Genomic DNA, 27,250 nt, shown 5'->3' with positions numbered 1-27,250 from the left:
CTCATTTTTATTTACTGTTGTATAAGAGATGCCATTGTTAAAATAGTTTGAATTTATATTTCTAACGTATATGACTAATATAAACCACTATCAATGTGGTAGTGGTATGGTGATAGATAGCCTCCCCTTGTAAGCAGAAGTCCGAATTCCAACCCATTACGTCCCTGGTTGTACCGCGCTCAACTTGTTTCTCTGGGCAGCGATCTTGTTTGTCAAGATTCGTGTTTCAAAATTAAAGAGTTGTTTATAATCACAATTTAAAATATAAAAAAAAATAAAAGAAGTCTTCTTGACTGTAGTGATCTCCTTGGCCTTGGGGAGGCGAAATCATTAAAAAAGTTATTTTAAAGTATTAAAATGTAAAAGTGTTGATTTTTAGAACAAATGCAAAAATTTTAAAATTATTGGAAAAATAAGTTTTTAATTACAATTTTATTTAATTTAATCCATAAAAACTTTGTGTTTTACCTTTTTACTTGTGTACTACTTTTAGCAGTGCGCAAAAAGAAAAAAAATGTAACGTTTTTAGTATTTTCAAAATACCATATTTTTATTGCTACACATTTTTATATCCAGTGAAAGCTGGATGTAAATTTAAAAGTAATGTTTAAAAATAATGATTGTGTAAAAATTAAATCTTGAAAAGTATAAAAAGAAAATTACCACCCCACCCTAATTGAATGACAATACCCTCCAATCTGCACAAACTTAAATGTATCTCCATCTATCCTCACAATTACAACCACTCAATCAATAAATTTTTATCATTCAGTCTACTCCCCATAGCTATTCAACCCTCCCCTACAATTAGGTAGGTGAAAGTAGATTTTGTTAAAAATAATTTGTTAAAAAAATTAGCATAATATTTAGTCTTTTTAACATTTTTTGCATTTCAGCATTTTAAACATGTTTTGTGAAAAAATACACTGCATTCGGAAGTCATTACAAAACAAATTTCTTTATGTATGGATGCATTATTATTATCTTAATATAATCTTTTAAGTAGATCTCTTGTTGTAAAATATTGTGTTTAATCTAAGTTGGTGGTATTTATGTAAAATATAAATATCATATGCTTATAAAAACAACAACGCATATTTGTGGCATGCATACTATGCGTTTGTTCACATGAAGAACAATATAAATACACAATTATTAGTTAGATTAAACCAAACAAATTAAAAAACAGCAGATGCAATGGCAGTTTTGTGTTTTGGTTTTATTGAGCTACATAAACGCTTTCATAACAAAAAGTGATTTTGTTTTGTTTATGCGATTTTTCTATTTTTGCTTTTCTATTTGGTTTTAATTTTGTCTAAACTCCTGTTCTAAATTTATGTTGTTTTAAAACTAATATTTGTTTATAATGCTAAAATCTTTTAATTAGTATTTATTCAGTATATAAATTATATAGTATATGATATATTAATGATGAAAACACTGTAATAAAAATCCCATCAATAAAAGTATGCATAAATTTTTGATATAAAGTGCATCCACAAAAGTACTATGTATATGCATATATTTTATGTTGACTTGAAATACATTAATAAATGTATAAAATACATATTTAATTGTATGATAACATTTAAAATAATGTATAAAATAATACAGATCTACAAAAAAAAAGCTATTTTTCTGTTGCTAAATTGATTTTTATGTATTTTTGTTGGCATGCTATAGTTTTTTTGCAGGTTTTGCAATTTTTCTAAGACATGGTTTTCATAGGCATTCTCATTCAATAATTATGAAAAAAAAGTAAACGTGTCATTGTTTTTTTAGATCAAATATATAACATGGTGGCTTCTTCAAATCTGTATAAGTGTAACATAATCCTCATTCTGTTATATCTGCTTTATACTTGTCAAACAAAGATGAAACATTACTTTTATAAAAGTATCAAATATATTGTATTTTGATATTAAACTTAGTAACCAAAGCAAAAAATTGAGCTCCACATACTGTGTGCCATATTAATTATTGTTATTAAACAAAAAGAAAAAGGAAAAGTTTACTTTTGGAGTCCCCATGGTGTGGAGATAACTACTAAACCATAGTGATGACTGCTATTTTTGTCTTGTCAACACTTCTGGTTTTGGGAAAATAAAGAGGAAAAAAATAGCTCATACCAACTTTTTTTTTTTCTATTAGACTAATTCAGGATTTTGAAAAGGTTCCACTTCCAATTTTAAATGTTTGTTTTTATCAGAAGATAAACAAAGCAGGACTAGGACTTTCTAAGCAAGCAGCGTTATTGAAATTATTATTACAATTCGATTAAAGCAAGCAGCCTCTTGATTAATGGAAAAGCAAGTCAACCTTGTTGACTTGCTTTGCAAAAGTTACTGCTTTTGTAAAGAGAGGACAGGGCGAAGAGAAGAGAGGAAACTTTTATGTTTTCATTTGTTTGTTTTTTGTAATGATATTTCTGGTTTCCTATTACAGTTGGGTATTTCTGTTTATAATCCAATTGAATAGACTGTTTATCAATAGCTTAATTCAAAGCCTCAAATGTGTCTTTTTGCACAATGGCAATATGTTTGTTCTGTACCAATCAGCTATTCTGTTTATTTGCAAGAAACTTACCATTACATTAAAATGGTTTTTAATTTGATTAAATATCTAGAACACAACTGGATTAACTTACCCTTTAGTCAGCAGAAAAGTTTTACCAAGTTTTCATGTTATCTCTTCATGCGGAATAATCGAGCAAGAAAGAAACACTAGATATAAAAAGAATGGCCAATTTATAACACTCTTACAGTGGGACAATTTGTAACACTCTTACAGTACATGCCAAGTATTGTGAACTTATCCATTTTTAGCAGAAATGAAATAGTTTTTCTATCACTCCATTTTAAACTTGGTTTCATGAAACAACTTGTTAATGCACTGAAACTTATAATGTGTGCTTTCAGCATATAGTTGTAAAACATTGCTAGATTTGTCACTTGAGAAAGAAAAAAGTATGAGTTTTTGATGGGCCGCAAATTCACTATAAATGATAAATCTGCTTCCTTATAAAAGATAAAGAATTTTTTTAAACAATGAATAGCAAGGAGAAAAATAAATAACACTTAGTTTTCATTTGTGGATGTTGTAAAAGACTAAGAAATGATAAACTTGAAAACTATGCAGATATAGTTGATCACTTTATTATATAATTATTATAATTTATTATATAAGTAGAACAAGGAAAATGATTCCATCAAAATCTTAAGAAAATTGAAGATCATTACCAAAGACATTGGGACAAGTACATGATGGCAGACCACTGTTGGAGCAACTATCTAGATGACTTAGGAAAATTTTATAAAAGAAAGAGCAACAAACAAAAGTTTTCTCCTAAATAAATATTTTTAGTTACATTTTTTTTTTACTATTAGAAAAAGGTGTCGGTATCAACTTCGATGTGGGTATCAACTTTGGTGTCGGTATCAGCTTCGATCTTCAAATAACTATTATCTTCATGTATTAAATCATTTTTCTGTAAATAATGGTCTAAGATTGATAAAATACTAAATTGTAAAATCTTGGAAGTTTTCTTTTGCCATTAAAATCTTGGAAGTCTTCTTTTGCGATTAAAATCAATTGAGATAATTACTAATTTTAAATGTCTTTTTAACTATTTTTTAGAAATAAATTATTCCTAAAATCTCTGATAACTTTTGATTTGTTGTTAGTAATATTACTCTCTAATTCTCTAACCTATTTTCTTATTAACTTTAGTATTACTATTAACATTATTCTTATTTTTTTCATTTTTTGAATTATTATATTATTTATTGTTATTATTATTACTGTTTTTGTTGTTTTCATAGTTATTAATATTAATACTATTATTATTGTTGTTTTTGTTAATACTAAATAATTCCTCATGTTCACCTTGTTTTTTGTTCTTCTTGCCGTGATTTTTCTTCTAATTGTTTTTATTACTATAATTACAATTAAAATTATTACTATTAATATTATTATTTCATCTTTATTGCAATGTTGAAGGTATTTATTTTAGATTAGTACTTGTACTATTTGTAAAAGTCCTTGAAAATTTACAACTTATTGTTTTGGAATATATATTGTTATTATTAATTTTTCATTTTGTACATGAAAATATTCTCTCAATACTCAATATGTCATAGATCTTAATTTAGATCATTGTCATCATCATCATCATCATCATCAGTTTAGAGTCCTTGTTTCTGTGCTTGCAAAAGACTTTTTTTTAGTATATAAAACCCCATTCTCCCATAAAATATAAAACCTATATATATTCAGTTGTTTTCTATTTTTTATTTTAAATTTGTAAAAAGTTTAAATCATGTAAACCATACCTTAGCATTTATAAATGAATTCAAATCTGCTTTACAGAAACATAAATTTTCAAAAAAAAAAAGTTGTTTACTGCAAAAAATCTGTAGCTTGGTATATCTAATGTCAGATATGAATTCAGTGTATCAAAAATAAATAAGACTTGTGTAATGATTTTGAGATGGAAAGAATCTTGGTAAAAATATGTTGTCTGTTATAGGTGCTTGAAAGAATCAATTCTGGATATAGATTACCTCCGCCTATCGTGAGTTTTTTTTTATGTGAATATTTAAAACTTTCGAAGTGATTTTTTAATATTTTTAGTATATATCATAAAAGAAAATATCTGCATTTTAGGCAAACTTTTTTAATACGCAACTTATGCATATGAAAATGTTTACGCACGTAACTCAAATGCATTTTATCCATATGAATGCTTTTATGCACACATCTATTATACAACTTATGCCATCTATTTTTTAAAAATGTAAATATTTTTATAAGAAAATGTAAACCAAGTAGTATGTTTACTTTTTTTTAAATTCAAAGAGTTTTTATTTTTTTATTCAAAGAATTATTTATAATTTATAAGTTTAATAATTTGCTCAGAATATTCGCTGAAATTTTGGCTATGGCTTTACATTTCAAATTTGAGACAATGGTATTATTTGAGGATATGATAATGATTATGTTCAATGGTATCTCTTTGAATCATTGGTATTATTTTTCATTTCGTGATCTATTGTTTAATAGAATTGTTTTCATGCAAAAATTAATGAATAAATAATAAAATAAGTTTAATAAATGCCAAAACTATTTTTTAGAAAAAATAAATAACTTAAAACCTTAAATCAGCTATTTTGATCACATCTAACTTCTCATACATCTGGCGTTTCTATTACATCTGACTAGGCATTTCATATTAAATGAATTATGAGATTTGAAATGTTTTAAAGTATAACAAATTAAACAATAATTATCAATAAAATTTGTTAAAATTGTTTTTAAATTTTTCATTATAAAATGAGCGCTTAAACAAATTTAGGCAACAAAAATCAACTTGATTTTTTTATAAACCTAATTTTCAAAAATATTATATACTACAACATATATATATATATATATATATATATATATATATATATATATATATATATATATATATATATATATATATATATATGTATATATATAAATATATAAATATATATATATATATTTATATATATATATATATACATATATATATATATATATATATATATATATATATATATATATATATATATATATATATATATATATATATACAGTGGTGGCCAAAAATTAAAGACCACTCTTTTTTTTTTTAAATTTATTTTTAACCTTAGTATAATTTTATTTTAAAAAAAGGTATCAAAAAAAAAAAAACATTTTTAGAAAGAACTTTTATTGTATTTTATATTTATTATAAAAGAATTTATAATTTTTTTACAAAATAATGTTAAAAAATTAAAAAACTGATTAGTAAAAAATATAAATGGGAAAAAAAATTGGACAAAATTTTAAGACCAGTTTCAAAAATATTTCAAAAAGCAATAAAAAAATAATTTAGAAACGTGTTGTTCCTCCATTTGTTTTCAAGCACTCTTGTACTCGTTCTGGCATTGAATTCATTAAAGTTTTGATTACTTCATCAAGCACATTTTTCAAATGATGAGAGATATATAAGGGAATGTTATTTTCTGTTATTTTTTTCAATTCTTCCAAATTGTAAAGTTGTTCTTTACCAAGCTTGTGATCAAGCCACGACCATAAATTCTCTATTGGATTCAAGTCTGGACTATTGGCAGGCCATGGAAGCACTTCAATTTTATTAAAGTTGAACCAATCGCTAACAACATGCGCTTTATGACACGGCGCATTATTTTGCTGGAAAATAAATCCATCTTGCAACTGCCATAAATCAATGCTAGGAATAAGCGAGTTTTCTTAAATTTCGATGTACCTTTCTTTGTTGAGTCTACCATCGAATAAATGAAAAACGCCAACTCCACAGGCACTCATACAGGCCCAAATGCCTATTGAACCACTGCCTTGTTTTGTTCGTTTCAAAATGCATGATTCATCGAACCGTTCGCTTGGAAGTCTACGCAACATTACGCGACCTTTTCTGTTGTCTACCTCAACGTTCATTTCATCACTAAAGACCACACGGCTCCACTAATCTGTTGACCAATTTTTATGTAGTTTGCACCACTCTTTCCTGGCAAATTTTTGTTTTTTATTTAAGCGTGGTTTTTTTGCAGCAGCACGCCATAAATAATTTAAATTGTGGAGGACCCTTTGCACATCTAGGGCTTGCTTTCAGACCATTTGACAGTGTCCATTTCGTAGACAAGTCTGTAGATGATGCTTGTCTGTTTTCTTTCATTAATCTCACTAACAAGCGAACACCATGGTCCTTTGAAATTTTATTGCGTCCAGTCCTATGACGATCATTAATTGACCGGGTCTTTTTGTATCGTTGAATTATGTTAATAATGCAAGAGTGAGACCTTTCGAGCTTTTCTGCTATTTGTCTGGTGCTATAGCCTTCTTCTTTTAATACAAGAGCCGCGTATCTGTTTTTTTTCTTCGATCTTTGCACGCATTTTTGCAATGTTTTTATATCCTTATTGCAATTCAAAAAATAAATGTTTATTTGATATCAAAACTCAGGTTTCGACATTTTATTTTATAGCCAACGTAATAAGCAATTAAGACAGTTAAAAAAAATAATGGATTATTATTTTTAATAAGTGCAAATTAAAGATTTGAAAGTGGTCATTAAAATTTGTCCAATTTATTTAAAGAAGATTTATAAGTACTCATCAGTTTTTTAATAAGTTAAACGCTATTTAATTAGAATTAGATTAAAAAAATTATACCACTTTAATCCGTATGTTTTAATTAAAAAGATATTAAAAAAAAAATTTAATATGTCAATTAGAATCTTCTTAATTTTAATTTAAAGATTAAGAAACCAACTAAAAAATGAGTGGTCTTTAATTTTTGGCCACCGCTGTATATGTATATCTCTATATATATATATATATATATATCTATATATATATATATATATATCTATATATATATATATATATATATATATCTATATATATATAGAGAGAGATATCTATATCTCTCTCTCTCTCTCTCTTTCTCTCTCTCTCTCTCTCTCTCTCTCTCTCTATCTCTCTCTCTCTCTCTCTCTCTATATATATATATATATATATATATATATATATATATATATATATATATATATATATATATATGTATATATATGTATATGTATATATATATATTATTTAAGTGTACTTAATGACAATATTAAATTAGATTGTACTTAATACCTACCTAATAATTAAATATTACAATTTATTTGATTCTGCTCACTTGAACTTAGAAAATTTACATTAGACTTACGGCATTGGGAGCATGATGATGATGCTGGACAGTCTGTCATTTGTTGGAGTTTTGAACTTTGTTTCATTCATTTAAAATTTGTTAAACCTTTCCATCAATCATTGTTAAAAGTCCATGGTCGGTGATTTGCACTCTTGGACTGTTTGACAAAATGCATGCCAAAAGTTCTGTTTATTCCTTTTGAAGCATAATAGACTAATTTTTGATGACCTCTTTTGACTCTTTTACATATGCAATTTGTAATGGTTGACATGACTGTGCAGAATTTAGAGATTTGGGGTACACTATCCTTTTTGGACATTTGGCATCAATGATTTGCAATGGCACAAATCGTTTCACCATTAAGGTACTACCATCTGGGATCTCATCATTGGAGTCTTTTTGATGATTAGTGCTAAATGATCCACAGCCATCAAAACCAAACTTGAAGTAAAAAATAAGCTAAATGGTATTGCTGTCCTTTGCCATTATTGGTATAACTGGATTTTTAAAGTTCTTTTTACAGTGTGATCGAGGAGATTTTGCATTGGTACCCATATTGAATTCTCCAAAAAATGAATGTCATTTGGCCAACAAATAATTTTGGCATCAAATAATTTGTTGTAGTTTAGCCAAATGTTGGCATGTCTTGCAGTGTCATGCACTCTTTATGGTGCAATGCTGATCTTTTGATAAACCATTTAGCAATCAAATTGCAGGAGCATCATCTGGGCTTTTTTATGTGACTTCAGATTTTTTTCTGAAGAAATTGGATCCAGTACACATTGTGCAGTTTCCTCACCCTGATTGATTGACTTTTGAATCGCTTTTGCTAGAGTTGTGCCTTGTTGCGAAGCAGCCTTAGTAATTGCATTAGATTCAAATACTTGGCAAGTTTTTGCACTTGATTTTTGCAGTGCGCTAGTTGCTTTTTCATTAAATAGCTTATTTTTTCTTCCAACTTTTTGCTTTTTGATTGGCAGCTTTGATGAAGAACTTCCTTCACTTTCAGATGGTGAATTGTGAAGATCTTTAACTAAGATTAAGTTGTTGGAAAGAAAAGAAGCATTTTTGGCCAAGAATTTTTTTAAATATATAGCATAGACGTGAGAAAGGAGTTGATCTTTGGTTCCAAAGATTTTATTTATTACTATTCAGAACAATTATGGGTCGAACTAAAGCTTCTGAATGAAACTCTGCTCCTAGGCTGCATTTATAGACCTCCATCCTCCGGTATTCTCAGAGATTTCAAGTGCTATTTTCCATGCCAAAACTTTAGTATCGACCAAAAAATACAATGGTATCATCATTGCCAGTGATTTCAATTTCCCAGAGATTACTTGGACTTCCAATTTAGTCTTTTTGTCTAGTAAAATTGGTCTCAGTTCTTCATTTGTCTCTCATTTTCAAGATTGTCATCTTCACCAAATCGTCACTGTCCCTACTTTCAAACCTGCTAATCGCCCTATGACAAACACTCTTGATCTCATCATATGTGACTCTCCATATCGTGTTAGCAAAATCAACATCGGTCCACCACTCGGTTTGTCTGATCAATATCATTGCTCTATCACCTGGCATTACAAACTGGCTTCTAGCATAAAATTATCACATTTCAACAGCTCTAAATTTATATACAAGCTAGGTACCTACGAAAAAATCAACAAAGAATTCAATAAGGTTGACTGGTCATCTATTATAAAAGACTTAAATGTAGAACAATGTTATCAACTTTGGCTCAACAAATATAATAAATGTTGTCTTCAATTCATCCCTTGTGTGCCGAACAAACCATCCCCAAAAAACAACCATGGATAACAAAAGAACTATTATCTCTTATTCGTCTTAAAAAATCGCTCTGAGCTTGTAACATCAGTTCAAAATGGAAAATCACATCCCTGGTTGGGGAATATAGAGAAACTAGAAAATTTGTTAAAAGATTAAATTGTTCTTCTCTGAAATACTTTGAAATTGCTCTTGGCAATGATAAGCGTAACCCTAAAAGGCTGTTTTCATACATAAATAGTAAATGCTCTGTAATAAATCAGGTCTCATCTATGCGAATCACCAGTTTTAGTGAGATCATTAGCTCTGACAAAATTACAATAGCCAACTCACTTAACAATCAATTTCAATCAGCTTTCAGCAAAGAGCCATCCAATGACAATTTTCCCCGTTTTGATTGTAGAACTAACACAATCCTCAATAGCATATCTTTCGATACTCTGGCCACTCTAATGGAACTCTCAGCACTAGATATATCTAAACCACTTGGTGTAGACAATGTCAGTCTTCATGTTTTACGCTTTTGTTCTACCTCAATGTCTTCTCCACTTACTCTTATCTTTCAAAAGTCATTTGACAATGGTGAAATTTCAAGCTCATGGTCCAAAGCAAATGTAACACCTTTATTTAAGAAGGGCTCCAGAATTGACCCATCAAACTACAGACCAATACCCCTCACCTTGATTCTGTGTAAAATAATGAAGAAACTAGTTAAGAAGGTAATCATGCAGCATCTAAAATCAAGCAATTTTTTATCAAATAGTCAACATGGATTTTTAGAGCATGCATAACAAATCTCCTTGAAACAATAGACTTCTTGACTAGAAATATAGCTAGGAAGCTACCAGTTGGCGTCGTATTTCTGGATTTTGCTAAAGCTTTTGACAAAGTCCCACATAAACAAATGCTTTACAAATGAAAAATGTACGGAATCGAAGGCAATCGTCTCAATTGGATAAAAGCTTTTCTACTCAACAGGTTTCAACGAGTCATCCTTGGTGACACTCAATCGAATTGGTTACCTGTGACAAGTGGAGCTCCGCAAGGATCAGTCTTGGGTCCAATTTTATTTGTCATTTTCATCAATGATCTGCCGGATGTAATAAGCAAAGAAAACAGTTGTAAGATCTACACTGATGACACTAAAATCATTGTCAACTCACTTGCTGCTCAACTTCAACTCCAATCAGATATTGACCAAATTGTTCATTGGACTAAATCTTGGCTCATGGAAAGAAATGCAAGGTCATGCACTTTGGCCAAAAAACATTAATTCCTTTCAAATATTTAATGGAGGAATTATGCCCTTGTTCAGTAACAACTCGACCTACATTGGAAGCAACCACCTTTGAACGTGGCTTGGGAATTCAAATTACCAATGATCTTAAAATAGAAACCCAATCCATTGTCTCATGTAAACCAAATCAAATGCTAGGCATCCTAAAACACACTTTCCAATCTCATGATGTTTCTTTATGGAAACAACTCTACTCCACCTACATCCGTCCTTTATTGAGTTTGCAATTCCAGCATGAAAGCGAGTCTTAATAAGCTCTAATGTTACCACAGCTCGCAGCATTCCTTAGTGAAAGTTTCAATATGAGCTTCACAAAAACTAACTGTAATCTGACAGTTTATGATTTGTATTTTGTCAATTATTTTTACTTTTTTTGTAACAAATTTATACTACTACTACTATCAAAAAAGGATACATCACTCTCTTTCATGACTTGACAAACATCATCATTTTTTATTTGAATTAGTTCAGGTTCTTTTTTTTGAAGAGGGCATCTGAAAGGTATTTTTTCTCATATGTAAGTTATATTGTAATATGTAATCTTAAATTGCTTAACACTTGACACCTAAAATTATTAAGTTTTGCACTAAAAAAGGAATGAATGAACAAAGTTGCTGAAAATATTACACAAAAAATAGAAATTGAGATAGATGACATTTTGCATTATTTTTTGTAAAAGCCATTAGCTGGCAACATTTAAAACTTAACTTTGATTCACAAAGAGATGTTTTAATACCAAAAGGGGGAAAAAGGGGCTAAAGTTTTTTACCACAAATGTAACCAGTTTCCAAATCAATACTTTAGAACTGATTTTGACTTGAACAGAGAGCAGAAACTGAAATTTTTTGAACTAAATTAAAAAAAAAAAATTGGTGCTTTTTGAAACCACTCTAACATTCATTACAGAAGTTCTTGAATGATGAATCTTGCTAAACGTTATCTCAAATGTAATCAAATAGACTCAATATTTTAAGTATTTAAGATTTAAAAATTGTGAAAATAATCTTGATACTTTTCATTTACACATAGTTTGTCTCTATCGGGATTCTTTTGATAGGATGTTTGAATTCAGAGACCTATGGAGAAATAATGTTGTGCATGCCTTCTCAGAGGATTAAAAAATCTTTTAAACCTCTGAGAAGAGGTTTAAAAGATTTTTTAAACCTCTTCTCAGAGGTTTAAAAAAGTTTCAAAGAATTGAAAGCAAGTGTGTTATTTAAAAATAGCACTTTTGGATTAATTCGCATTTTTAGACATTTCTAACTTCTGTGTGGTATTTATGACTTTTTCGTAGATATAAATTATTTTATAAATTATAAATAAATTTTGTTTGCATATTGTGTGATCAGCTTCAAAGTTCATATTAGTCAAACATCTGACATTAGGAAACATTTAGAAAGAAAACATCACAGCATTTTGGGATAGTGGTTTCACTCATATGCAGTCGTGACACAGTAGTTAGAGTTCTGGTTCAGAATCAAGAGATCCAAGCTCTGATGTTGGCTCTAGTCCAATAATAAGTATTAGGAAAGTCACATCTCCTTCCTTACATTGGTAAGGAAGGTGGTGTAACCTTAGTTAAATGCTCTTCTGTGGTGCTCTTTGATAAGACTGTAAGGACTTCTGGGAGCACTTTAATAACTACAAATATATAACTACATACTCTTTAAAAACCAACAAAAAAGTGTTACGTGCTGATTTGTAGAATGCTATCAAGTTCTTAATTACACTGAATTTCTCAATTAATGCATTTAATAATCTTTTTCTGAAGAAAATCTTTTTCTCCAAAGAGTTATAGAGAAAGCCTTATATCAGAAGCAATGATAAAATTATCAAAAATAATGATAATAATAAACATAATCGACATAAAATTGGACTTTAGTTAGCAATATATAGACAATATATTTTATTGCAACTAGTGCAACATTAACAAACATTTTGTTCCATATCAATAATGATTATTATTAGTGTGGGATGGATGACAATGGATGAATGACAATGGACGAATGACAGGACATGATACGGAAAAAATCAAATTAGAATTAATAATACCTTTACTATCAATAAATTTATAATAAATGGTTGTTGTTTTTTTCGACTTAGAGATTTAATTACTGTAATAAAGTAATTAATTTTATCTTTACTATTTTATTTAAAAGCTGTTATATGTAATGAAAAAGTGTTAAAAGAAAAAGATGAAGAGGTGAAATGTTATGTTAGTGACTTTGGAAAAAAAAATGAATTGTTGAATTTATTAGTTGTACATTGATTGTCTATATATTATAAAATATTGTATAGACAATAACTATTTGAATACAAAATATAAATCGTATTGAGTAAATTTTGCTTTAAGGAGCCTTTTAAATAAAAGATGGTAAATTTAAAGATTAAAAAAATATATTATTTAAAAATTTGGGTACATTTAGTAAATTACAGTTACTTAAAAGACTTAATAAAACTAAAAGTTATTGGAATCATTATTTTTATTATTATTAAAGAGAAACAAAACTTTATAAAAAAGTCTTCGTTTCACTTTTTTGTTTTCTTAAAGTAAAATAAGTAAAGCAAGCTAAGAATCAAAACTTCATTCATTCAAAAGTTAAATTTGCACAATTACTATATTATTATTAAGAAATTTTAGGCTTTCTTTATTTATTACTAAAAACTTTTTATTGCTAACAAGCTTAGGTTAACTTTACTCTAAACAAATATTTTAAAATTGTTATATCTTTTGAAAAAACAAGTTTTTCATACATTCAATAGTCTTTAAATGGAGTTTTATAAAAAGTGCTGATTCATTTCTTTCAAAATCTAATGTTCTACTAGTAATTAGACAACATTTTAAATACTAAATGAGTTATAGCACATATTTTTTTTAAATTTTTTATATTTTAATATTTAATGTTGTTCTATTTAGTTGTATTTATATTGTCCTGAAGAAAAAATGAACTCCCTAAAATAGACAGAAAAATAGTTATTTATAACTGTATTTGAAACCAAAACTTTTTTTCCTATTTTTATTAAAAAAAGCAAAAGAAAAATAACAAACCAGAAATATTTTTCGGGCTCTTTTTTTTGGATGCCCATTCCGCTCTAGCGGTACTAAAATAGGTTTGGGTTCGTCCCTGGTACTTTCACTCTTGCTTACGGATTCGCTTATGGATGTTTTGCAGTCTGAGATATCCTTTCAAATTTAATAACTAAGCTGCTAATTTCAAAGATTTAATTGATGAAATCTTTGACATTATCCTCTAAACTATTTAATAAGTGCTTGACTGAATCTTGTTTTCCTGTCTTCTGGAAAATGACATCTGTGGTTCCAACTTTTAAAAACTCTGGAAAACATTCTGACCACACCAATTATTGTCTGATCAGTCTTCTATTTGTTATTAGCAAGTACTTTGAGTCTTTGATCAACAAATTTCCAACAACTTGAGTCAAATAACTAACTATTCTACAAACAGTTTTCTTCTCTCTCTACAGGTGACTTGCTAACTGCTGTGACTGAAAGATTTTAGATAAAGGCAGCGAGGCTAGGGCTATTGCTCTCGACATATCTAAAGCTTTTGACAAAGTTTGACATGCTGGTCTTCTCCACAAGCCTGCTATGGTGCTATGGTGTAAGTTTTGAGAATACCAAATCATTTCTTTCTAACTGCTTGGGTAGGAAATTTCTGGGAAATTTTGCTCAAAATTTTCTGGAAATTTTCAAAAAGTTTTTATTGCAATAAACTTATAGTTATTATATAGTTTTAAAAAATTCATTTCTTTGTTTCAAAAATATGCGTTTTATCATCGTAAGATTTGGGTATTCTTTAAATATTTCAACAAAAAATATAAAATAATATAGACCCACAAGCGAAAAATGCACATCTTTTAGTCACCTTTTTATGGTCGCATTAAAAAAAAAGCAATAAAAATATACATTCGTTATATGTTACTTTTACTTACTGGCTTACATTACTTCAGTGAAACAACAACAAGTAAATGTTTTCCGAGTTAGCTTGTCTTTTGAGCTTGTGTACAACATATTTCTAGCTTTTACTCAACTGCGATGTAAAATATTCACAAAAGACTAAAATCTTTTTTAGATTAACAAGTTTTATTGTGTATTTTTTAAAGCAACAAAGTTTCTTTAAAATTTCTTTCTGTAGTTTTTTAAAGAAACAAAGATTTTTTATGCGTAAAGATTGCATAAAAAGACGATTTTAGGTGGAGAGTGTGTGGGGGACGGTTCTACCCCCACAAAGAAGGTGATTTTCAAGTTATAGTCGGTTTTTTGACGAATTTAGTCAACTAATCGAATATTTGACACAATTCAGTCAGATAAATTTTAGTTTTTAAGGACCTTTTTTTTTCTTTTTTTTTTTAAAGAAACCAGTTGGTACTTTCTATGGATTCACCTCTACCCCCCTCAATTTTTAATTTATTGTTTTATAAAGTCAAAAGTGTCCTAGCAAGGTTGTGACAAGTGAGACTCAAGTCTTAAAAGCACTTATTTGAACATAGCGGCAAAATCATCAGTTCTTCATTTTTATTGCAAACTATATTTTTAAGTAGTTCAAATTCAGCAAAAAAATTTTCTTAACTTTTTGCCTTTCATTAACCAATAACTTTTTAAAATGAAGATAATTATTATAAAATACTGTGAAATATTCAATCGAATCTTTTTATATATAATTTTACAGTTACAATAAGCTAATTTTATAGATATTGAATTATGCCCTGTCCCCTTTAGGGATAGGGGTGGAAAATATATTAAGTCTTAAACAAAGCTTGCCACTGCAATGAACATCAATATGCTTAGCAAATAACACGATAAAACAGTTTTAGAAAATTTTGAAAAAAATTATCATAGTTGCTACTTAAAGTTAAAATAAAAAAAACTCAAAATACCAAAAAAACTATTTTTCAATGGGGGTTTTCTGAAATTTTTATAATCTACTTCACAATATTTTACCATAAAATTGTCCATAACAACTGCTTAAAAAAGACATAAGGTTTTACCTATTAGTTATAAAATAACTTTTTTTGTAAATTTCTGGAAATTTTACCGAGTTGAAAATTTCCGGGAAGTTTTCAACCCTACTAACCGCTTCATCAAAGTTGTCCTGGAAGGCCAACACTCTTCTTCATTTCCTGTAACTTCTGGGGTCCTCAAGGTTCAACCCTTGGTCCTGTTTTGTTTCTTATTTACATTAATGATCTTCCTGACAATCTTACTCTATACTCCTGTATAAAGATCTGACAATCTCAGCTTTATACTCCTATCTTGATAAAAAGTTTTCTTTTTTCTATTGCTTAAAACAGGCAGCAGATCTTAAATCTAATCTCACTTCTGTAACAGATTGGGGCTTGCAGTGGCTTGTGGTTTTAACTCCTACAGAACTCAATTATTTACTGCAAAGAACTGTTGCAATACTGTTGATATTACTAAATTGATGACTGGCAACACTCTCATTAAATCCTCTTCTATATGTCTTTTTGGATTATTGTTCACCACTGACCTCTCATGGAAACCACATATACAATCGATTGGTAAGTTAGGATCTTTTTCATGATTGCATTTTCTTACCCCTGATTCTATTCTCTATCTCTATAAATCTCTTATTGTCTCTGTATGGAATACTGTTGTCATTTTTGGGCTGGTTCTTCTAATGATGCTCTTTCTCTTCTAGACAAGGTTTAAAAAGGCATTGTATATGTAGTTGGACCTGCTCTATCATACAAACTTTAGCCTCTCTCCCATTGTCATTAAGTTGCATCGCTTTCTCTTTTCTACAAATACTATCATGGTCACTGCTCAACGGAGCTATCATCTCTAGTTCCATCAACCCTTTGGAGCTCTCTCCCATATTCATGTTTTCCTAACTCAAACAACCTACAACTTTTCAAGTCTTCTGTAAACAGTTGTATTGTTTAAATAGTAACCTCTAACCTAATAGGTTGCTTGCAGCCTTGTTGGGAGTGAATCAGAATTGTTAAAAAGAAGAAAAAAGGTTTTGTATTATCAAATACTTTTTAATTAGTAATATAGTATTATTAATACTTTTTAACTGTTTCCTTTACTTGTGATTTACACAAAGAAGGTACCAAATGGTGCAGAGTAAAATATAGTAAATTGTTTATTGAATTACACTTTTTTTTTTTAACTTTATTTAAGAGGTTATTGTTTTTTGAAATTTGAAGTTTTTTGAAGTTGAAATACTTTCAATATATTTCATTCATGTTACCTCAAATTAACTATTAAGTTGCAAAATCATTACACAAAGGTTTAATTTACTTCAAAAATCATAAATAAAGTCTTTTTTGACAATAAGCAAAAGCTTATCAATGCCACTATAAAAAAAGATGCTGGTAAAAGTTTCAAAAGTAGACAAAATGAAAAATAACATTGAAAAAACAAACATAAATAGATCATAACATCAAAATAAAAACATAAAAATAACATAAATTTTAATCATGTGTGTGGGTGTGAGTGTGTGGGTGTATATATATATGTGTGGGTGTGTGGGTGGGTGCATGCGTGTGGGTGTGTGTGGGTGTGTGTACACACACACACACATACATATATATAGTATGAAAACACAAAATACCAGTTTTTTGCGAATACTTTTTTATTTGTAATATATTTCTACTTATAATAAATTTTAACTATCTGTTTAGTCCCAATAATAAGTTTTCTTTATAGTTATAACTCAGCCATTTTGTTTATATATATATATATATATATATATATATATATATATATATATATATATATATATATATATATATATATATATATATATATATATATATATATATATATATGAAGACCTCAGTGGAAAAACCGGCATTGTCACATTTAAAAAGTATTAAGAAAGTATTTGTTGATCATTAATAAATGTCTTTATTTAAAGCAAAGAAAAAAAATTTTTGTATAAAAAATTACAAAATGTTTTGTTTTTGAATAAATTTTAAATAAAATAATTATAATATAAATTTTTTTAAATTGCTTAGTTTCATTTGCTTCAAATAAAGACTTTTATTAATGATTAATAAATACTTTCTCAATACTTTTTAAATGTGACAACGCTGGTTTTTCCACTGAGGTCTTCACATATATATATATATATATATATATATATATATATATATATATATATATATATATATATATATATATATATATATATAAATATATTTATGTATATATATATATATATATATATATATATATATATATATATTTATTTATTTTTCAGGGTTGTCCAAAAATTATGCATGATCTTATGCTGCATTGTTGGAATAAAGATCCCTCTAAAAGGCCAAAGTTTTCATCAGTTGTTATCTTGTTTGAAAAATGGATTAGCAATTCTGATCTTTTAACAGAAATTCCACTACCTATAGTTACATAAGCGTAAGCCATTAAACAATTTGATGTAAAGATTAAGTAAACACAGCTTTGTATATTAATAATGTCTTTTACTGTGTACCTAGATGTGCAAGAAGCTTTGCTGATGATGCCATACAGAATTTATTGTTTTACAATTCTGTTTTACGTTTTTTTCTTATTCTTCACTCAATTATTATGTGAAGAATAAGATCTGATGTATTTGTAACAAACACTAGGTTAACCTTTGGTTTCCTGATATAAGTATTTTTTTTTAACATTGTAAAACTTAGACAAAAATCATGTAACTTTTCCATTTGAACCTTTATATTGATATCAACTAATTTTTTAACTAGATTTTTATGCAAGTTAGTTCAAACTCTTTGTTTTTTTTCTTTTGAACAAGTTCAATGTGTTCGAGAGCCATTATGACGCAAAAATTATTTTTTTAAGGGATATTTTATCATATATTTACATATCTTTAAATTTTTAACTGTTTTACCAACAACAATATGTTATCTATTTCAAAAAGTGGTATAGAAGTTTTCACCACTTTCAATACTTTCTTTATTTTTGAGTAGTATAAGTAAAGGAACCATTAAATTTTTTTTTTTTTTTTTTTTTTTTATTATCATTTTCTGAAAAAATGTTTCAGATTGAGTTTAAAGAGCTGCTTTAAATTTAAAATTGAAATTTAATCACTTGATGCTATTTCTTCACTAAATACATGTCCAAGTGCTACTTGGTACCTTATACCTACTACTGGCTGCCTAATTAGATTTTTGAACAACATTCTTTTTTTACATCATATTCTCTCTATATAGGATTATAACTGTTTTTTCAATTCCAGGAGTGATTTGGCAGTGACTGCACCCCAGGTCATAATTGCTAGATATGGCGACTATGTGTCATGTTCTCAGACAACCACAAGTCAAGCAGTTTGCAACACACTAAGTTCTTTAAGAAGTTAAAGAGGGTGCATTGTATTGGGGATTATAGCATGAGCTTGATAGCTGTCAAACATCAACTTTGCGTGTTACAAACTGCTAAACTTGTGCTTGTCTGAGAACATGACATATCACCACATTTTAACAGTCCAAGTCTTTTTTTTCATTGCAAAATTTTGGATAAGCACAAGCATTTTTTCAAGATGTGGCTTTAATGCAGGTACAATTGAAGATTAAAGTCCTAATGTCTAATAACTGTGTCTTTGTTTTTCACAGCCAAATGGTATATAGTTGGTTTTTAGGATGTATATATATGTATATATAATACCTGTACCTAAATACTCACTACCTCAATTTATTATAAAAAATAATAGTAGATTTTAAACGATAAATATTTTCAAGGATCACCTCTAAACATTTAACAGGTTCCTAATATTATTACAACAAAAATATTATTATATATAATATAATAATATCAACACCAAAAAAAAAAAGATTTTTAAAAGTAGAAACTTTTAAAGCAAAATTATATAAAAATATTTTTAAAAATAATCATTTTGTGTCATATTTATATACATGTATCACGACTTGATCAGATAGATTGGTGCCGGTCTTTTAAAAAGAATATATTATGAACACATGCTACGAGTATGTAAATAAATGTGTAAAAACAAAGTTTTATACGATTTACTATTTATCTTGTTTAATGTTGAGAATCTATTTATAAAAAATGGCAGAAAGTGGTAAAGTTGGTGTTTCTCCTCCAATGTTAGATTTAGTTGTAGATAGGTATGCTGCATTTTGCTTTTGGATTGAAAAAAGGCATGATTATGTTTTGTTGTTGAATTTAGAGAAAAAACCACTTGCATATCAAGCTGCTATGTTAAGGTATACATTTTCTTCAGAAACTCGAAACATTTATGAATCATTAAGTCTAGCTGAAGTTGAAAAAAATAGACCCTTCTGTTATGTTGGAGAAAATGGGAGTCTTTGCCAAGGGTATTATTAATGAAACTTTGGAAAGACATAAATATTTTAAACATTTTCTAGAAGATGGTGAATGTTTTGATGGCTTCTTGACAGAAGTAAAATTATTAAGTAAAAACTGCAATTTTTGTAAAACAGTTTTATTAAAAGATAAAATTGTATCTGGGATACGATGTGACAAAGTATGAGAAAAATTACTTTCTGAAAAGACTTTAACACTGGATAAAGCAGTGGAAATTTGTCGTTCTTCCAAAAAAGCACTAGATGGTGTATCTGAATTACAAAATAATAGTGAAAATGTTGACCGGATCGGACAACAATTATACAACAGAAAAAACTTTATTTCACAGACACAGAACACTGGATGAATAAGACTTTAGTTTAAATTCAGTGGCGTGTAAATTCTGTTTAAAAAAGCATCCTTTTAGTCAAGAATCATGTTTATCATGTGAAACTGTAAAATTATGAATCATTTCTCAAATAGCTCAGTTTGCCTAAAAACAAAATCGAATATTTCAGATAGATAGAGTCTGATCAGCTAAACAAAATAAAAAAAATTTCAACCTTGCAGCAGCATTTAGGGGCATTGTATATAGGAAGTGTGAAATCTGATTTTTTACAATTGGATTGGATTAGTTCTATTCAGATTGGATTAGTTCTATTCAGTTCAGAAGGACCTTGGGAAATACAACTAAAAGTAAAAAATGGTATAAGAAAATTCAAAATTAACACTGGTGCCGAAGTTACCATTATTAACCATTTAAACCTAACCATTTAAAAAAGTTTGGAATTAAAATTAATCAATTACATACTAGTAACAGACAATTATTAAGTCTTGATCATAAACCACTAAATTGATTAGGATATTTCTAAAAATCATTTACAATAAATGGTCAGAACAGTGAGTTAATTACCATATATGTTTGTAAGAATGTGAAAACTACTTTGTTAGATAAACCTGCATTACAAAAGTTTAACTTAGTCAGAGTAGACATTCCTGAAGAATTTATTTGTGGTATGATTAAAACAATCAAAAATAAGGTAGTAGAACAGTTTCTTCAGGATTCAATGGGTTAGGAACAATTAATGTTGATCCTATACATATTAAGGTGCGTGAAAATGTGACACCATACCATATTGGAGTACCACGATGAGTAGCGTTCCCACTTCTAAAACCATTCAAGTTAAAACTGGAATGTATGAAAGAGATGAGTGTTATTAAAGTAGTAGATTAACCTACTGACTGATGTCATCCAATTGTAGTTGTGAAAAAACCTAATAGACATCTTCGTATTTGTATTTGTATTGGCACCTACCCATGGATTTGCAAAGTCAGTTTAAGTGTATGTTTGCCACATCTTTTAGTCGTTTATGCCCAACAAGAGGTCCATTTGGGTTAACGTCACTTCCATTAGTCTTTATTAAAAATCGGATCACGTAATTGACGGTCTAACAGGTGTTGAAAAAGTATGGATAATTTTTTAGTTTTTGGAAACACAGAAAATGAGTGCAATAAAAATCTAGTTGCATTGCTAAATAAATTGCAGAACATGAAGTTACCCTTAATTTAGAAAAGTGCATATTTAATCAAAGTGAAGTGGAATTTTTAGGACATTAAATTTCAGCAGAGGATGTGAAACCTCTGAACAAAAAAGTTGAAGCAATACAAAATTCCCTGAGACCAACAAATATTACAGGTTTGCGTAGTTTCCTAGGTATGGCTCAACAGCTATCAAAATTTAATCCATTGCTCGCTAAACTACCTCAACCTTTGCGAGATTTAAGTTCAAAACCTTTTAAGTTCAAAATCAGCATGGGTATGGACAGAAAATCATACTAAAGCATTCAATGAGATAAAAAAAAGTTTGACAAATCCACCAATTTTAGCACTCTATGATGTGAAAAAACCAATAAAATTGAGAACAGATGGAAGTTTATTAAACAGACTTAGTGTAGTCTTTTATCAGAATCACGATGGGGTATACAAACCAATTGATTGTGCATCTAGATTCTTACAAAAACGGAATTATTATCCAATCGAAGTAGAAATGCTAGCTGTAACATAGGGGTGCATGCGGATGTCAAAGTATTTGTATGGGTTACTAAATTTTATTTTAGAAACAGATCACAAACCTTTTATTCCTATATTAAATTATCTTTCGCTTACCAAGATGTCGCTAAGAATTCAACGGTTAAGAATGAAGTTGTTAAGATTTTCATTTACTGCAGAGCATTTTGCTGGCAAGTCAATTAAGGATGCTGATGCAATGTCTTGTGCACCTTTATTGCAACCTACAGGGGATGACGAAATTGCAGAAAATGATCTGAACATATACGTTAATTCAATACTTAAAAGTATGCCAGCTACAGAGAGTTGATTAGAAGAAATTAGACATAAAACTGAACAGGATGGACTTTTACAACAACTGCAAGATAATATAGTTTTTGGATGGCTGAATTTAAAAAAATACTGTCCAGCAAATCTGAAGCCTTATTTGAATTTTAAAGATGAAATAGTTAAAATTGATGGGCTCTTAATGTATAAAAATCAAATAATAATCCCAGTTAGTATGCGAAAAGAAATACTTTTGAAATTGCACATTTAATACTTTTCGAAATTGCACAAGTCATTTAGGAATGGAAAAGTGCAAATGTCGTGCATGTCAGGCAGTTTTCTGGTCATGTTTAAACAACCAAACTGAACAGTTAATCAAAAAGTGCGAATCATGCATGAGGTACCTTCCATCAAAACCAAAAGAACCTCTGTTAACTTATAACGTTGCAACACGACCATGGCAAAAGGTTGGAAGGGATTTGTTTCAGTCGGCTAATGAAAATAATTTTGTTGATTATTATAACTTGTGGCCAGAAGTTTTTCTGCTTTCAAATACCAATTTGGTAAATGTGATATTAGCATGCAAAGAATCATTTTCTAGAAATGCTGTCCCAAAGGAATTGGTTTCAGGTAATGGTACACAATATACTTCAAAATTGTTTTATCAATTTTCTCAGCAGTGGCAATTTAGACATATAACAAGTAGTCCGCACTACCCAAGATCAAACGGCTTAGCTGAAGCCACTGTTAAATCAGTTAGACTTATGATAAAAGTGCCACATGTCAAATGAAGAAATTTTTAAAGGTATTCTAATACTGCGTTATACTCCAATAAAATGTAGATTATCTCCAGCAGAACTACTACATGGATGACAGCTAAGAGATAATCTACCTAGATTTCAAAATCAAAATAAGAAACCATATAAAAGATCTAGAGACATTGTTAAAGAAAGAGTTCAATCAAAAAACTACCATGGTAAAAATATTTGTACTTTGGTACCATACTATTTCGAGCAAGGCCAAAATGTGGCAATTCAAGACAAAATAACTTGCAAATGGAGTTTTAGAGGTAAAATAATAAAGTGCGTAGCCCCTAGATCATATGAAGTTAAATTAGATCGCAATGGACATGTTCTCCATCGAAATCAAATTTATTTTAGAAGATTGTATACTATATTTGCTCCACACAAGACTCGAGATAATGCGGAGATGATGGTGCACAAAAGAATAATAGCAGAAACAAAAATATCCCAGATGAGATTAACAAATAACAAATAATATAAGTATCAAGTCATGGACGAAATATAAGGAGTAAAAAGCCACTCGATTATGAGAATTTTTAAACTAGCTTGACTTCTTATTAACAATTATATTTGTTTTGTTTTATTTAGTACGTGTGTCATATTTATATACTTGTATCACAGTTTGATTGGATAGATCGGTGCCGGTCTTTTAAAAAGAATATATTATGAGCACAACACATTTTATAAATAAGGTATAGAAAAAGAGAAATTTTTTTCACGATATATATAGATTTTATATTTTTTATTCAAAATTTTCGTTGTTTTGCAGTAAAGTCTAAAATAATAACTTTTTTTAATATTACAATTAAAAAAAAAACTGTTTAAAATTAAGTGATGTCAGCAGTTGAATGCCATTTTTTTTTATGCATAAATATAAAAAAAGTCAATAACTTAATTTTAAACAACTGCCCATTATCAAGATTAATTCTGATATTTAAAGGGACACCTGGGTCATTCTGTGTCAAATCAACCCCACAAAAAATTTTTTGGCACTATGCCATCTCAGATTTTGATGATGTTTGGTATACAAACTTATATTAATAAAAGAAAACTTCACTCCAAATTTTAATGTCTGATTCCTTACGGTTTCAGAGATATCGATACTTATTTTCTCTATTTTGATCTTATAATCTCTTTTTTGATTATTTTTTTATCTTATAATCTTATTATTTTTTTAACTTATAATCTCTATTTTGATTATTTTTTTCAGCCTCATTTATTTTTTAAGCTAATTACATAACTCAATAAGCTTTAAGTTATGAAATACTTGCTCAATAGTGTTGAAAATTTGTACCTAACTGTTTTTTAGGGAGAGGAACTCAAAAATGATACCTAAAACACAAAAAAATTAAAGCCTTTCTATGAAAATTCAATTTCAAAACAGTTTACACTTTTTACAAGTTTTTTGGTTCCTCGTACAAAAAGAAGTATATCTTGATATAAAAGATATGATTCTGAAAATTTTTCTTATGGTTCTATATATAACAAACTCCGAATTACAAAAAAACTGCAGGGGTTTTCTTTTTTGAATCTGATTTATTTGCATTGAAAGTTTTATAAAAAAAATTAAGAAAAATTGTTATTTTATAATGAAAAAAAAGTTATACATATTTATTTTTTGCATTTTTTTAAAAAGATTTTAAAATCTCAGGTATAGTTTTAATATAAAAACTTGTTTGCATTTCACATTAAAGATCTTTGCTTTATACAACCTTCATGTTTAATGAAGGATTTTCTATTTACGAATCTTCAAATAGTTATTTTAAAATTATTTCTTATAGAACTTAAAAATAATATAAAAATATCGATAATAAAGTAAAATGTTCAATTGGATTAATAAATAAAGAAAATTGTAACAAACAAACATGTGAAATCCATTAATATCAAGAAAATTTCAAGTCTCTGATGTAGAAAAAGACTTGATAATTAGTTGTTCTGGCTTTGAAAATAAAGAAAATTCAATGATTTGCTTCCATGAATATGTTTACTTAAAACATTACTCCACAATCTACATAACTTGCTGTGATCCATTTAATTCACACAATGGAAAAAGAAGAAAGGGTATTATTACTTAACCATGAAACCTTTTTTAAACTTTATTGTAATTATATATACTAGATTTTTTTGCAAAATACTTACTGAAGTAGTAATTATCACTCATTTTTAGGAGGATTCAAAGAAATAAATTAACAACTTGCTGGGAAATTGAAAAGCATTGGTAATCAGAAAACTCAATTACTATTTGTTACAACACCTTGGTCTAACAAATGTATAGAAAAAGAATTTAATGTTATTAATTATATGGTACAGATATCACGCAAACTGCTGCTTGGAAATTTTTGAAGATTTTCAACAAAAACGTTACCAAGCATCTGCAGCTATCACAATTTCATTCCAATATGTAACACAAAAATTGGAACTAAAATTTTTTCAGAAACAATTAAAAGTTGTTTCTGAACAAACAAATTTTTTAGTGTTTTAGCCATCATTTTTAAGTTCCTCTCCCTAAAATAATGTCATAAATAGAAAATCCTTCATTAAATATGAAGGTTGTAGAAAGTGAAGATCTTTAATGTGAAATGCAAACAAGTTTATATATTAGAACTGTACCTGAGAATTTTAAAATCTTTTTAAAAATTGCAAAAAATAAATATATATATATTTTTTTTCAATATAAAATAACAATGCAAATAAATCAGGTTCAAAAAAGAAAACCCCTGCAGTTTTTTTGTAATTAGGAGTTTGTTTTATATAGAACCATAAGAAAAATTTTCGGAATCATATCTTTTACCCATCTCAAGATATACTTCTTTTTGTATGGGGGCATCAAAAAACTTATAAAAAATGTTATATCATTTTAAAATTGAACTTTCATAAAAAAGCTTTATTATTTAAGTGTTTTAGGTGTCATTTTTGAGTTCTTCTCCCTAAAAAACAGCTAGGTACAAATTTTCAACACTATTGAGTAAGTATTTCATAAGTTAAAGCTAATTTTGTTATGTTTTTAGCATAAAAAATAAATCAAAATCTGAGATAGCATGGTGCTGAGCATAAATTTAATTTAGCTGGAATGGCCCACCTCTTTATTTCAAAAGATTCAAAATTGGCACCTCTTTAATTTCAAAAGATTCATGGATCTTTTGATTTTTTAATTTTGAAATGTTGAACCTCCCAATTCAAACTTATCTTTGTTTAAACTTAAAAGATATTGCTGAGTTTGGATTGTGATTTGTAACTTTTTTTTGCCTGCGTATTTTTTTAAGGAATTGCATTTATTGAATAAGTTCCACTTTAAAAATTGTATGAAATTTAAATTTGTTTTCAAATACTAAAAATGTTCCTAAAATAGGATTTGATTAGAAAATTACTCTATATCTAGTTTTCCTGAATATTTTTATTAATATTTTTATTAATATTTTTATTAATATTTTTATTAATTTTAGAGTTATTAGTAACAATACTGTTATTTTTTGTTGCACTGAGGGAATCAAGAATTTTAATTTTGCTTTTATACTCAATTGTGAATTGTTTTGCGGGATATTTTATACTCAATTGTGAATTGCGGGATGTTTAAAGATTGTTGTTTGATTAAGATTTTTGTGTGAAAAAAAGAAGACATTCAACTGATTAAATTAGTTAAGCATTTTTCAGTGTTTAAAATATTATTGTATATTATTATTAATTATATTTTATATAATTAGAAGAACTGATAATGTTGTTTCAGCAAAAATATTAAACCAAATCATGAACAAATGTGAACAAACTTATTCAAAATATTTTAGTGTTAGCAATCGAAATGAATTTAATGGAAGCAATCGAAATTTAGTGCTAATTTCTGCTCTTTTTACTAAATTTATAAAACTTTTTGTTTTTTGCTGCATTATTATAAGTAATAGATTAAAAAATAAAAATAAAATTCTATGAGTTGGTTCAATTCTTGAAGCAAAAATATTTGGATCAGTTTGTCTTCATATTTGGATCAGT

The 27,250-nt window shown here is 28.1% G+C and overlaps 1 protein-coding gene across 2 annotated transcripts in view; it reads left to right on the top strand.

The window, feature by feature from the left end:
• The window catches only part of LOC100210361 (ephrin type-A receptor 4a), a 52,909-nt gene that overhangs the window by 21,752 nt on the left and 3,907 nt on the right, over positions 1 to 27,250 (top strand). Inside the window, exons 9-10 of one of the 2 annotated variants that reach the window (XM_065799821.1) lie at positions 4,529 to 4,573; positions 18,067 to 18,221. In XM_065799821.1, the coding sequence (XP_065655893.1) occupies positions 4,529 to 4,573; positions 18,067 to 18,219 (198 nt within the window). In that variant the 3' untranslated portion in view covers positions 18,220 to 18,221. The remainder of the gene's footprint in view (positions 1 to 4,528; positions 4,574 to 18,066; positions 18,222 to 27,250) is intronic. The other variant, XM_065799822.1, reaches the window with a different exon arrangement.

This window comes from Hydra vulgaris, chromosome 06 (assembly GCF_038396675.1).
Source record: "Hydra vulgaris chromosome 06, alternate assembly HydraT2T_AEP".
Classification (NCBI taxonomy): Eukaryota; Metazoa; Cnidaria; class Hydrozoa; order Anthoathecata; family Hydridae; genus Hydra; species Hydra vulgaris.
This window is presented reverse-complemented; position numbering and strand designations above follow the sequence as displayed.